General features: G+C 34.3%; 1 protein-coding gene across 1 annotated transcript in view; it reads right to left on the reverse strand.

Annotated features, from left to right (window-relative positions):
- EXOC2 (exocyst complex component 2) overlaps nt 1-15,911 on the reverse strand; it is a 127,304-nt gene that overhangs the window by 64,032 nt on the left and 47,361 nt on the right. Inside the window, exons 8-11 of the mRNA XM_083883970.1 lie at nt 12,176-12,321; nt 11,997-12,078; nt 11,393-11,495; nt 8,322-8,440 (exon numbers count right to left, since the gene is read on the reverse strand). Of these exons, the coding sequence (XP_083740096.1) occupies nt 8,322-8,440; nt 11,393-11,495; nt 11,997-12,078; nt 12,176-12,321 (450 nt within the window). The remainder of the gene's footprint in view (nt 1-8,321; nt 8,441-11,392; nt 11,496-11,996; nt 12,079-12,175; nt 12,322-15,911) is intronic.

Raw genomic sequence — 15,911 nt, forward strand, 5'->3', positions numbered from 1 at the left:
GATCTTGCTTTCACCCTACCAGAAGATAGCGCATGAAGACTGCACACTAACACATAAATCTTGTAAAAAAAGTGAGAGTTAACTTACAAACAATTTTTCTTCTATCCCAACTCGTTCCCTCTCTGGAGCCAGCAGCTTAAATTTAGCAGCGTAATGTAATACAATGAATTAATAGTAGTATGGACTGCAGACAATAATATTTATAAACCTAAATAAACTAACCAAATAATAATTTACTGCCCACTCAGTATTTGATTTGTGTACTATTTTTACATTCCTAGATCCTGAATGTAGGACAGCAACAATTTAAAGTTTTGAGAAATTAACTTTCTACTGTGCTAACAGGTTTTAAGAAGTATAAACAACATCAAAAAATATTCCTGGTGGATCTTTACTTCTAAAAAATACACTGCATCTTCAAAGCTACAGAAGTATTTTTTTCCAAAATACAGCATCTACATGGAGCATTATCTGTCAGTGACTCCAGTGCCAAGTGTATATTTAAGCAAGGAAACACAGGAAAAATAAATGTACTACATTCTCTTCTTCTACCCAACATTAAAGATAAAACAAAAGTATAATTAATGTTCTATTACATTTACAACTATATAATCATGAGAAGATCAAATATGAAGTTTAAAGGATCTCAATATTGCTTAAATTTAATTTTATTTTTTAAGGAATTTTAGTGGATTTCAACTTTTTGTGCACAGATATTTTGAAGGTGCACATTCAGAGGCTGTGTGAAATAAAAATATTTCAGTGGTTTTGTTCACTCTGCTTCTGTTCTAATACAGTAAGATCTCACCAAAATAAGAATCCAATGAACACAGTAAAAGCACAATTCTTTTTGATATAATTTCTCTAACTTTCTGTAAATCAAAAGCCACTTGCACTGACCCCTAACTGCAGGTTTATCATACTATATGGTACTTCTATAGCTCAAGTAAAATCTCAACCCCAATTTTTGGATTGTTACCTGCAAGCTCTTTGCAAGCAGTTTGTTACAACCTCCATTAAAAAGACCACTGACATGAAATTTGCCTAAAATAAATATTTCCATGATATGTAAACCAGTCAATGATTTAAAATCTTAAAAGCTGCTTTACCTCCATATTCCTAAACTATTACCAAACTGAGTGTAAAAATCGTTCTGTAATATCCATTGCTCCACAACTGCCTGGGATTTTTCCCCCCTCTGAGGTCTGGCAGGCAGAGGTTTCTTGAAGAAGTCACACATCTCTTGCCTCCCTCCATCATCCAGCCTCAGCCACTCTGCAATTCTGCTAGCCCAGTGCATCAATTACATGACTTCCAGTTAAGATTTTTACAAAAGCTACTGATGATCAGGGGATTAATATTGTGCCAGTACTTCCTGCAGTGAAAAAGAAAATTGTTAACACGTGACCAACCTTAGGTTAAATAATTTTTCAGTGAGATTTTCCATATTAAGTCAAATGTCAGCCGTTCCACAGACTTGCTCATATACAACGCATAGATGTACATACAACATATACATCATGTATATGAGCAAGATTAATTAAAAAAAAAAAAAAAAAAAAAAAGACCCTACAAGATGTGCAACCAGGTGAATACAGCTACTGTGTTTTCTCCCCCACTATGTATCTTACAGTGATTTTTCTCACAGGCTACAATAGGGAGGGAAGGAAGGCTGATCTATAGCCTCCTGACTCTCTGAAGGGAGGCAGACTTCCTCACCAGCCTTAAACACCTTTGAACATTTTTTCCTGTGCACAGCGGGCCCTTGTCCTGTGCTACAGCCTGACCACCCACTGTTGCTTGTTGACCAAACACGCGGTGCCTGGAGCCCGCACCGACACTACCAGGATAAGATTCCTTTCAAAGACACCGCATGGAGAATTTCAATTTGTCTAGGCAAGAAATTAAGCCAGCAGGAGAAATTACTGAAAAATTAACCTGCTCAGCAGATGAAATACTGTGTTTTATTCTATACTTTTCCTTTCTAACTTTACATTTTGCAGTGATCAAGAAGAAAATGGATTGGTTTTCTAGAAAAAAATGATAGAAAAATTTTTGATAGAAATAATGTTTAATTGATTAAAATTGATAGAAAAAAATGGTTTTGGGAGATACTTAAAAATGAATGCTTTTTAAAATCTTAAGGCTAGTCCTTGCTGCTGTAAATGCATTTATAATGAAACTGTTTTTCAGTTTACTACAAAAAGGGTAACTGGGTCTATTCTGGTGGTGTTCTAAGTATTTCACAGCCTAAGGATGTGCCTTATTGTCAGTCCTTCAGGCCAAAAACATTCTGAAACAAGAGCCAAACATTCAAGCTCAGAACATAAAAAAAAATTACTTCATTTTACCAGCTCCAGCAGACATTAAGATCATCACCACTTTTGGAAAAACTCATTTTAACTCAATTGCCTGAAAAAGTACTGAAGACTGGAGCCGACACAAAGGTAAAATTCTGGCCACTGAAGAATTTCAATCTATCTCCACACATAATAATCTTTAAAATTTTGATTTCAAGGTACCTGTGTTGCTTTTTAATCCCAATAGTTACTCTGTTTATAGTACTTTAATACTATTTAAAGTATTACATAAAATAAGAACGCCTCCTGAACTTCTGAACATGCTGGATTCTACTAAAATTTCTACATTATAGCAAAATTACAAATACAGAGAGTAAAAGAGGAAAATAAATCTGCTATCAATTTTTGTACTGATCAATTTTTATTCTTTTTCTCACTTTTTTTTTTTTAATTAATAACCCATTAAGAGTTTGCTTGACATCTGCTGTCAAAAGGGTATTTCTGCTGTGGACAGGGGATGTGGTTTAGACATGAAATGGCTCCCAGCTGCAAGAATTCTTCTTCCAGATGTACAGTAAGCAAAGGCAATGGAAGAGAACCAGCTGCTAGGATAACAAATTGAAAAGGCCCTTTTGACACAAGCCTTGCCGGCCTGTCTGATCTAACAAAGATGGATCATTCATTGCAAGGTGAATAGAATCTCAGTGTGGCACAGAAGAAAAAGCAACATGGTCTAAGCACCCATTTCTCTCTTTCACACCAAGTACAGCTGCTGTTACTCTGGCAGAGAAAAATCGTGCAGAGTTTTTTACAATATCGGAAGAGCTGTACATCATACTCAGTGCTGCAAAAATTATACTTTTTCAGCAATAAGAACTAAAAAGATAATAATAATAATAATAAAAATATTACAGTGACTATACTATCATACTCCTGTTTGGAGAGCTGGCTCCACATTGGGAACTTAGGTTGTGTGTTATATATATTGCAAACAAAAGGGCAGCAGAAAGATCACACTACAACCATCTCAGTGTTTCCATTTACAGCTTTAGTTTCTAATCAGGTTAGCTATTAGCAGGTAGCTTATTTGCAATAATATGAAATAAAATCTCAAAGATTTCTGTCACAGATGATTTAGGTCACTCAAAGAATCACCATCAAAGGTACTGGCAAAAGTGGTTTTAATAAGAATTTGTAGGAGTGAGACTTGACAAAGTTTGCAACAACCTGCTAAGAAATTAAGGATTTCTCAGATAGTTTGATGATAACTGGATGAGAGTCTGTACCCATTTTAGTTCAAAGGATCATGAAACCTACTAAGCCACTATTAAAATCTAAGCAAATAACCACTGGCCACACAGAAGAGAGTCTTAACCTTCATAGCTTCTATCCCTGATACTCGCATTAAGAATCCCATTGCTTAACTCCTTTTGGCTATCTGCCCAGTGCCTCAGGAAAATTTTAAACTAAACTTCATTTATTTACATTTATTTTCATGTCATCTTATGTCATTATGTTCTCCATGTTTCCTGCACTCCAAAAAATCTGGGAAGCGTAAACCATAGTGAAAAACTACAATTATGCTTTAATAATAACGGAACTGCCAAGTACAGTTACAATTTAAAAATATGTAAAATCTTAACTGAAGGAAACGATTTAGCATCCAGGTACCAGAACTATAAGTCCCTAGATGTCCAAAAATTATAAGATCAAAGGTCAAAAGCAGCAATTTGGGCTTCAGCCAATACAAGGCATAAAATACTAGCAAGATTCAGTTTGCCATTCAAATATTTCTTACTAGAGATCTAATAAATACTGTTTTGGGTGAGCATTTTTTTGCTCTTCCATGGTAACCTTTATATTCATGGCTTGAAAAAATGCTCTTTGTCCATTTTTTTCTGTCTCATGCATCTCCTCCTCTTTAACATATCTACATAATAAGTAACAGCAGCAAACTGGCTTTACCTACTTGAAGTCTTCCCAGTGAACAAAAGAGTGGGATATGACTAGACAGATAACACTAATTCATCTATGCTTCAGGAAAACTTCATAACCATAAAAAAAAGCTCCTAAACAATAAAGTAGCAAGCTGCCTATTCCTTGAGTAAGGCAGATAGCATTTTAAGTTTTCTATTTAATGCAATAAATCCATATATTTACAAGCACTACTACATAAGTAGAGGTAGAGCTCCATATACTTCATATACAGGACTTGAGAGAATTCTCCATCCTGTACCAATAGAAATGAATGCAAACAATTAACTAATGATCAGATTACTGCATCTATTATGATCAATGTCTATTATAATCAAAGGAAAGATTCAATTAAACAATTTACTGTTGGCAGTTGTCAGCTTTTTAAGTCACAATGCCAAATTATTTGACAAAGCTTAGCACAGCTGGATATGCCCATTCAGTTTTTGGAAATAATATTAACACAAGTTGGATTAACTGGAAACAGACAGTATTTGAAACACACAGGATTTCTGCTGACCCCTGAAATAAAATCTGAGAAAGAACTCCCAAGATCATTACCGTCGTGTAAACTTGACATGGTTTCTTCTTTCAGGTTGCATCAGACACTGCACCATGCTATGATATTAAATGATACTTTGCATATCTAGGCCATCATTCCAATTGCTGAGTATTTCTTACAAAATGGAATTCATCTCTGGTAATATACAAGTCCAGCAGTTTTTTTAAAAAAAATTCTTGTGATAGTAGTAAAGGATTCACACTTAGATCAAAAATACATACTTAGATATCAAACTTGTATTATAAAATATCTCTAATACACAAAGTTCTGATAGCACATTCCAATACCTTGGCATCTAAATTAGCTCACTCTTGTCCTTCAGTTTGGAGACCCTTATTAACAAGAGGGCAATCATCGGGTGAAGACTCTAGAGAGGACGTGGAAAATTAGACTTACCTCTTGTCAGTATTGGGGACTTTTCCTGACTGCCATTACTATTGGCCTGGCCAAGTCAAAACCTCTTACAGACAATAGGAGAAGATACTATTTGTATACAAGAAAATGAAATTATTTCCATTGTAATGGCTAATTAGAACTGAAGTCATGGGTCAGTCTTCTAATTGTGTGGAGACAACTGGAACAATTTTGTCCCATATAATACAGTGCTGACTTTTTTGTCCCATATAATACAGTGTTGACTTATACTAGTGACTAAATTTGGATTAAGCCCCCCTTAGAATTTGTTTAGGATTGTGTTTTAGCTTGTTTAATAAATAACTGCAGTGCTAGCCTTCCATTCCTGAATACATCATGGCCAGCAAATAAATTCTTTGAGAATATATGCAGTTTGACAATCATCTGCAAAAATCCTGTCCAAAATGTCTAATGGTTTAAAAAAACCCAACCTTATCCAGGTAAGAAAAGCAGACAGTTTGTCTAATTCCAAACCTATTTAAAGTAGTAAAAGTCATGTGTAATGGCACAGATCACAGTTCTCCTTTCAAAACTAATAAAATAGCAGCAAACTGTTTTGGCACAAGTTCAGCTGAAAGGTGAAAAATTTTACAGAAACATAAAAATAGATTCAATCTGCTACTGAGATTAAAGCTTACTATGCTGAGAAGTTTTGACTCAATCTGTTTGCACCCACAGATTTAGTTGGCAAAACAACTAATGTAAGAATAGCCAGAAAAAGCTGGTATGCTCAAGGTGGGACTACAATTGCTTGTTCCAGAATTCATAATATGAAGATTACCATCTGCTAGAAACAATGGAAACCTAGAAAAATTTAATGCCCTTTTCATTAGAATGCCAGTCTTATGACCCATCTCTTCCTCCAAATGCTCAATAAACAAAAAAGTATATTTGTTTTAAAGCATGTGTTAAGTGGAAGACTTAAATGTTTTCAAAATTTGTTATTATTTTATCTTAAAAAGAGCCTAGGAATTTATGAACATATAAATAAAATTTCTAACTGTTTAAGTTGATTAGATCTCACAGTCTTGCATAGCCAAACTGAGCAAACTTCTATACTTTCCCTGTTGGAAAAGCATACACCTAGTAAAGTAGATTAAAATGCATGCCATGCCTCCGATCACAATCAGCATTGTTATACTTGGCAGTTAAAACCAATCCTTCTGAGTTTTCTTTTTTCCTTCTCCCACCTGGTATATGCCAAAATTTAAAATCTATGGAAAGTAAAAATCATGCTTAACAATTTTACTTTGTCCTACTAGATACTAAGTGAGAAATTCAAGAAACTAGGATTGATTCTTGAGTATTTTATAATCTGTACAAAAAACTATAATCAGTAGAACACCACATAAAAAGCTGGAAGAAAATGATTGGAACTCAATGAGCTGTTAGCATTTCTTTCAAACATGCAGAAAATATTTCCTATTGATACTTGCATTTGCTAGGCATTCAAGTTATTTAAATTCCCTCTTCTGTGAGTCAAACAAAGCTCTATCATAAAGGTCCCTTTAACATTAAGGCTGAGGTAAGCAGTTTTGTTGCAAGAAAAATACCAAACACGTCAAGATTTTTCAAGACAGATCTAGGAATTTAGACGTATTTTCCACTCATTCACTGAAGTCTGCACATCAAAATTATATAGACTACTAAAACAAAAAGTCTCAAGTAGTAAGTATCATGTCTCTATTTTTCCTGCTAAAAAGCTGGAAAATGGCCATGCAAAATTTTGCAAGAGAGAGAAGAAGGAAGCTTAGAATTATTAGCCATGGCTGTTCTCACAAGTTAGTTTTGCTCCGATAACTTAATGTTGTGAGGCTGCTGGTGATGCCTCATGAGGGCTTTTGACAAGGGAAGAAGATGGAAGGGGTTTGGAAATGTTCTGAATTTTGACCAAGACACCAGGAAAATGGTGTGGCATTCCAGCTGGTTCCACAGCACTTCACACTGTGTAGTGGAACAAAGATGGTCTGTGCACACTTTTAAGCTAAAACTTACTGCATTGCTGTCACAAGTGATGCACTCTGTGAACTCCACACCTCACCTCACAACCTGTGCAACAGAGTTAAAGCCTCTGCAGAGAATTTACAGCACATTTCTACAGCAGCTCCAACTCAGTAAAACTTTTGTGGTTTCTCAGAATGAAATACCTTATTTGGCTTGGGATATGCATACATGAACACTAAACATGGGAGTTACCTATGAGCCAAAGGATGCCAGATTCCAATATGCCCATTCATTTCAGAACTGGCAGCAAACTTTTTAAGACTTCTTGAGAAACAAGGCACTGTTCCTATTTCCTAATTTGAAAATCCAGTTTTCAGATTTTATGACTAGAAATGTCAGGCCAGGAGCCTTCCACCTGCTGGAAGGCTTTTTATATGTAGGCTAATGTGAAAGACCGTGTTAATTTGTAGCTAAGTTGCTGCCGCACCTGCAAGCAATACCTACAGTTTTTGAGGAGCAATGTTGTCAAAGACAGAATATAACTATGTATTCATATTGGTCTTAAAAATAATTTGGCCTAAATATTCCCTTTGTCCAGCTCACAGGTATGTGCAAATTCAGTGTAACCTCAATTTTGAAAATGCACACAAAGAAAGAAGAAAAGGACTCCATAATACCATTCACACATGTCAAGGAATTAAGCATTATTCCACTGTGCCCCAATGTCCTGTGTATCCATATACTAACAGAATATGTTGTGACAAAGAAATCTAACCAGCAGATTCAGAGAGTAATCCAAACTTGATATGACCTCAAAGAAAAGTTTCAAGAGGACCATGGGTAATGATTGAAATTGAATGCTTTTCCTATGTAAAAAGCTTAAAAGTTATAAACTAAGCAAGAAGAAAACTCCAACTGCTGTTTTGTTTTTATAATAGAGTAAAGACAAAAATTAAATCAGTATTCAAGTTTGTAAAAAGCAATCTAAATCAATGAGGAAAAACTAAAATATCCTCGGTACACTAGAATCAAATAAAAGGCAATGCCAAATTCCTAAATGTCAAATATACATATGTATATGTATCTATATCTATCTATCTAAAGGTGAAATAAAGATGTATCCTTGCCTTTTTGTTCTTTAACATAGCTCTCCTTACAGTTGTGCATGAGCTGCAGAATCCACTGATGTTGAGCACCAATGCACTGCCAAGCTGGGTCCCCAGGCGCATGAAGATCAGAGAGATATCTGTAAAATCCAGTCCAAAAATCACAGTTCTGACTTGACAAACTGAAGGCCTCATTAAAACAGAGCAAGCATGTACTAAGAAATACTTTTTCTTATTTTTACATAATTTTAAGAATTCAAGAATAATTAAGATATGCTCACATCCACTACCAACAGAAGTTTTGCATTCTCCCTTCTTCAATAAGTGAGGCAAAATTCCACCAAAAGATTTATAGAAATAAAAACCATTAATATCATATTAATAAGTATTTCCAGTTGTGTCTCTAGTAAAGTATCCAAAAAACCAAACTGTTTATCTGCAAGGTTGCAGTTCCGTGCTTTGGATTTGAGTGGAACCAGTGATAGCATCTCAAGCACATAAAATATAGTATTTTTCTTCCTACTGCATATGATTAATCATGTAATCTTAACAAGTAATTACAGAAGGAATTAATTTCTGGCAGCTTATTAATTTTAGCACATGTACGCACAAACATATGTAAATCAAGCTCCTGGGTTGTCTTTTTGTTTGTTTGTTTTGGTCTGGTGTTTTTTTGTCCACACACAGTCTAAAAAAAAAAAAAAGGAGGGAGAGATAACAAAAAGGATTGTGGCTTCTAATTTGCAGAAGCAAAACACTGTCTGTCTTCAGGGAGAGAGGAGTATTAGAAGCCAGCTGTTGTGATTTTGAGGAGAACACAAAAGGAATGTAGTCTCATGTATGGCATTCAAGACTATCTGACAACAGTATTTTCAAAAGAGTATTTTCAAAAAGTGGTAGCTGCTCTACTGTTTAAAGCACTCTGTTATATTCTGCATTAATGAGACATGGGACAGATTAAAAGAAGTCAAGATACTTAAGGTGATCTATACTTATATATTATCTTAAGCAGTGCAGGGAATGTTTACTCCTTCACAAAAGCTGTTTTACTACAATAATATCTGATGTTAATTAGGACTGGGTTGAATTCTGTCTTCTTTGACAAACGTCTGCAGCACTTGAACAAAAAATAAACTGTCAAAGCGGGATTGGTTGGATGGATGAGAAAATTACACAACTAACCATTTTGACAGGGGGACATTTATAAATTGAGCTCAATTCCTTTTCAGTGTTATGGGGGACTTTATTCTTTTCTTAGGCACAAAACTTAAAAAAAAATTACCACTGGTTTTGAAATACACACATCTACTTGGCTGCAAAGTGCTGTGGTAAACTATTTCTAAACAGTATAAAATAATTAGCAGTGTAAATATCCTACTACAATAAGAGGAAAATATGAATTGAAGCCTAATTATAAACATTAAATATCTGAAGGATAAAACTGCAGTATTTTAGGTGTGGGTCAGCCTTTAGCTTCAGAGACGTACAAAACAAGCGTATTAAAGAAGAAAAAACCCTTATAAAACCAGTAGGGTTTATGCAAACTATTCTACAATTTGGATTTTATTAGTTTCATTTTTACTGAAGTCTCCTGAAGAAAATTTAGTTCACACCTTGCCTTCAGAAAATTTAAACTAATATACCCATGTATATTTAAAGTAGTGAAACTAACAATTTTGTAGGCTAGGATTCTGTTGATTCATTGGAACTAAATTATTCCACACTCATCCACTCTCTGCTCTTCTTAATTATACTTCTACACGTGGAATACATTTGGTTACACTAACACAGTCTGCTTTAACATAGGCTAGGGTATTTTTAGATTCAATAGTTCAAGGTAAGTGGCTAGAAAACAAAACACCGTAAAAACAACCAACCAAAACAACCAACACCAAAAACTCAAGCAAGAAACAATAAAATATAGCCAACCAAAAAACCCACAAAAAACCCCAAATAAAAAACTGGAATCAGAGCTCATGTACAGCTATGAGTCCGTCAAAGAATCCTTAGAAAAGGTCCTAAGATCTGGCTTAGGTTCAGCAGCTGCTCTTTAAAGTTTTCAAGTGTCACAGAGAAAAGGAATAGCCAGTGCTGCCTTTACAGACATAAAACGTTGAACTATTTCATCTTAAAAAACAATTCAAATTAATAGGCAATATTTTTGTAGCATCCAGAAGAATGAGGAGTACTCTACAGAAATGCACACAGGTCACACGTCGTAAACTCACACAACGCAAAGGGACCTAAGACTCCAACACTGGGACCGGGCCTGCTGCACACACAAAACACTCAGGACCTCGTGCAGGTGTCTCAATTTTACAAATGCTTCATGCACAGCACATTTGGTCTGCTTCTTTTAGGATAACTGATAAAAACACTGAGATTATCAAGACACACTAGGAGCCCTGGTAGCATTCAAACCTTCAAAAGCTTTCTAAATAAAGCCATCAAATGTTCCAGAGCATGCCAAACTTTGGCACCAAGGACTGAAAGGTTAAAGTCTACATCAACTCCTCACAGCAGCCTTACAAACAGAAAATCTGTAGATGTTAATGAAAACTGGGCAACTGGTTCATGTTCATGAAACATAAAGGAACTTCATTGTTTAGCCTGAGCCGTAAAAGAGCCATTACCACTTTCAAATAACAGAACAGTCTGGATTAAAGCCTCCCTGTCATCTAATTTAGGATGATTCCATTTCAACATCAAGTCAAGTAAAGTAAGACAAGTTAATAAGGAATCTATTTTGAGGGATGCAAACTAGGAGTGGTCATTTCAAACACAGCTTGCAATATGTCCATTTAGAGAAAGCAACAAAATCTCAGTGTGCCTTAAAGATTAAAAAAATTAAATTCAAATCTCAATTATGTTTCAATAAATTGTTCTCATTCAAGAACTGTTTTTCATTCCTTCAATAAACAATCCAGTACCATTCCATGGCCATTATTTATATAATCAAAGAGTCTCAAAATACTCACAGCTTTAAAATCAGTATTTAAACCATAGTAAAACTAGTCACTACCCTATTTAGGAAACATTTAAATACACATTTAACACCATATGTCTGATGAAGGCACCAGGCAAACGATTACCTTATATAACGTTTCTGATCATGCAATGTTGATGGAGTTTCAAGCAGCTTATCCAACAAAAGTTCTCGTAAAGCTTCAATTCTGGTTTCAACTTCAGCATAATCTAGGAATAGGGAGAAGGAATAAATCCAATGTGTCCCCAAGCAGTGTCATGAACTGAAAATTATGTTATTTTCCTAGGGTATCAGATACTTCTGGAGTTAATGTGGAAATCAATATAAATCATTTTATAACAAGCCACATCTGAAAATATTACACATGACAGCTTTACAAAACTAGAGAATTAGACTTTCAAGTCTTTCCAACAATATATGAGAAATATACTCAAAGTCACATTTTAATTACTGTAATTTTTTTTATGTCTAGTAATACCAAGCCTAAATAAATAAATAAAATTGGCTGTGATTTCACATTTTGTAGTATATACCTGAGTCAGAAAACTTACCAGAAATATTGCCTAGAGTAATTGGCTCCTATAAATTCATAATTTGTACGGGTGAAAATCTGTATTAAAACCACATAAAGCGCTTTGGTCTCTTACGTGCTTTTTAGACTTCAAGCTAAAAATCCCCCAAACCATTGAATAACATAACCCCCATCTTACATTTTTTGAATACTTGAACCTCTGTCTTTCCGAAGAGGGACTTGGCTTTTTCGTAGTCATTAATAACCACATCATAATCGCCCTTAAAAACAAAACCAAGCATTTACATTTGTCGAGAAAAAGACTTATGTCAAAAGGCTACTTTTGGCAAATAGAAAATTATTTTTGAAGCATTATACCTTCTGGATATTTCTTTCAATATTTAAGGGAAGATTGAAAAGAAATTTAAAGCGCTGAAGAACATTAAGCGCGTTTCTCGTTGAATCAGCTTTGTCCTTGCGACCCAGCACTTCTTGAAATAAGGTATCTGCTGTGTTACTGGCTCCTATTTCAAAAAGAGTGACAGTAAGAACAAGTAAAGTAAGTAATCAGTTGAAACCACAAACAGATTTTCTTTATTTTAATGAGTTATTCAAGGTTTTTTAGAGCAAATGAGTAATTATTGCTGATTTTCATACTTTTTTGTTCAACTGTGTTAACATTTTACAACTGCTGAAATTCTATTTCAAAGTGAACCACTTAGCATTTTAATGTGGTAAGACCCCTGTGCGATTAAAAACAATCACTCTTTCCTATTTCAAATGCTTAGCTTTGGTGCAGATATTTTATAGTTTGCTTTGGCACCAGATGTACATTTTACAACCAAATTATGCATCTCAGGATATAGAAAAAGTCATAGAAAGCTTTATTTTTTAAAAAAGTGTAATTTCGCTTTGGTAATTAATGTCAGAGCTTCTAAAGTTATCACTGGGTTTTGCAAACAATTTTTTAATGTTTTCAAGTCAAGTCTTCAAAATTATTAACAATATTTCAGCCACTTAAAAGTACCAGTGGTTAAGACAAAGACAATGTCCTGACTAAAAAGTCTAACTAGCTGGTCACTGTAACAGAATGAATATAAATTGTCTTTACATTGCATTAAAACTCTTACTGGCTTCATCACACACTGGATGAAGCCTTGGTCAACAGTTTCACATATTTAGGTCTTTATACTATCTACAAATAGTCTTCAATAAATACATTAAATATCACCCTAAACATTTTTCTATCCAAACTAAAAAGCATTCTATTTTCTAATAAAGATTGTTTCCTAACACAGAATAATAAAATTTCATTTATACTAGAGAAGACTTACACTGCATATGAATATTTGCATTTTTCAACTTACAACTTACTTTTAATTAATCAAAAGAAAAAAAAGTGGAACTGCTTTAGCCTTTTTGATCATTGCGTGTAGAAGTTTCTACATTATCTGGTCTAGTGACTATACTTTAAGCAAAGATGAAAAAAATTACATCAGTCTCGCTGGGTGGCTTGCATGCCATTTTCTCTAGTCAACACTGTGGGTGGCCTGCTCATGTTAAAAGTAGTCTTTGTAAAATAATTGTTATATCTAAATAATGTTTAAACTTTGTTGAAAATTTGAAGCCTTGATGTAAAAAAAGTTTTGTCAGGACATCTATTTCCACCACATACTATTCAGTATAGAATACTTTAATCCATTAAGGAGAAATGCACAATGAAAACAGTTATCTGGAGATTTAAATACAGATCACTGTTAAAGTATGATTTTTCTCAAGGTTATAAGAAACGATTGCTTTGTAAATCCTTCTAGTAAGTAACATTTTGTTTGTTTGAATTCACAAGTTTCTTGTCCATTCTTTTAACAGCCCAGAAGCAATCTGCAGTACCTGGGAATTTAAGTTATATTAATGAAGTTTGGGTTTTTTTATTATTCATAGCAAACCTTTTTTAAAAGGTAATTGACAACTACAGGAATACCACAGTGATTTCTATCTTCATCTCTTGATGAAATCCTCAATTCAGGTAAATTATTCTACTTTTTTTTTTTTTAAGGGTACCTCTTCTGTTTTATAAGAAATTGAAACATACCAAATTACTTATTAATGTATTAATAAAATTTAACACTTCATGCAAAACAGGTCTATCCTTCTAGAATTAAAATATTTTAACATTTCTTCCCTCCTCATCCCTCAAAATCCTTTCTACGATAACAATCTTTATCTCTTTATTACTGATGAACCATCCATGGATAAAGTTTCAGTTCTCATATCGACTATGTTTTCAAAATGGATCATTCATCTACAGTGTGTGAATTTTTTTACTTCAAAATAAATCTCTAGTTATTCAACAGTTTTCTTAGAGCCTGACAAAAACCCTACAGAAAGGATTTTGATTTACCTCCTTTCATATACAATTCTTTATTAAATTAATTATAAGTATATAATTATAATAATTAGTAATAATTAACTCTATGTTTTTAATAATATAAATTTAACAGCTTGTTTAGCAATTAAATTGAGAAAAAATTTAAAACATCTATAATTCCAGCTAAAACACCAGCCTGTTCTTTTACTATCCCATGCCATTTCAAGAATTTGGAACCCTCTTAACATACTTTCAGATGCTGTGGAAAACATGCTCATTGTTAAGGGTTTGTAACCTAGCTCACACAACAGCAGTTGTCTCTCAAAACATGCACCTACAGTCCATAAAATGCACAATTCAACTAAAGAATTAAAGTCATTTTTAAAAGCAATCCCTGCTACTCATGGATTATGGAAGCTTTTCAATGGTCAGACAAGAAACAAAGCTTTGATCCTAAACTACTTTGCATAATATTATTTACTCTTTTTAAATCCTTGTATTCCTACTTCCCTGCCTCCCACCCATCATGACTTGCAAAGTATCACAAGGAAAAGCAGCCAACTCTTTTCATAGAAGAGCCAAACTTCAAACTACTCTGAAGTGTCTGGCACAAGTTCCTCTACAGATCCAGCTTGAAAAACACAGTTTGCATTGTCTAAATACTGATTTCAGCTACTAGTTATCAAATGAAACAGTAATTATATATTATAGGTAATTTTGTCTCGTATTGATGTATATAAGAAAATATCACAGAACAAAAATTTTGCTTTTAAAAAAAAATCTGTCAGACAGTTTAGTAAAAGGGGAAGTGCCCTCCAAGGAATCTGTTCTTGATGCACGACATGGCCTAAATACGGAGCGCTAAGGATTGCACAGAAAAATTTCAGCAAATGCTTCTTCTCCTCATACCTAGACATACTGAATATTCTGCACACAGAGACACATACTACAGTGTGTACATTATATAGAGGTGTGAGGGTTTATGTGGTATTTTTTGGTGATTTTAGATTTTTTGCCAGTTTGGTCTTTTTCACTTCAGGCATCAAGATGAGGGAATAACAATGTTCAAACTACATCTTTATTGTGAGCATCAAGGAATCCCTACTGAAAAGGGCTAGAGCTGTTCACAAAACCCCTGCTTTCTTTGCGCTCCACACACAAACACACATACAGTCACTGCTTTCTTCATACAAGAGAAGAAAAACAGTGAACTTCCATGTCACTTTCTTGATTTCATAAAACACACTCAGACTTTCCAACACTGAGTCAGCTATCTGCATGTCATTCCTGCTTATTGATACAGCACTAAGGGAAACATCCTCTGTGAAAAAAATCACAATGAAACAAAGTAAAATTATCTTGGCAGAAGTCCCAGAATTAAAAAAAAAAAAGTAACTTTTTTGATCTGATGAAACACATACCGAACTGCAGCAAATTCAAGCCATCTCTCTCAATGCAACCTTACAGCTAATACAGAGAAAAGAGAAAACAAAGTACTGACAGCTTTTCAAGGTTTCTAGTAAGAATGCACATGCCAAATAGTCTAAATGCCACCACATTAAGTGAAAAAGATCCTGTTAAGAGACCTTGACTGCAAGCATCTTATAATGTGGTTTTTTTCTGCCATTACTTCAACGTCTTACAATCCTAGTATCTAGGTCAGCTCATCCTTCTACAGTTCTATCCATACAGTTCCTCTGTTTTCCTCATCCACTCAAAATTGCGATGCCACCAAAATTAATCTAA

The sequence above is a fragment of the Zosterops lateralis genome (genome assembly GCF_965231275.1).
Source record: "Zosterops lateralis genome assembly, chromosome: 1".
In the NCBI taxonomy this organism is placed as follows: domain Eukaryota; kingdom Metazoa; phylum Chordata; class Aves; order Passeriformes; family Zosteropidae; genus Zosterops; species Zosterops lateralis.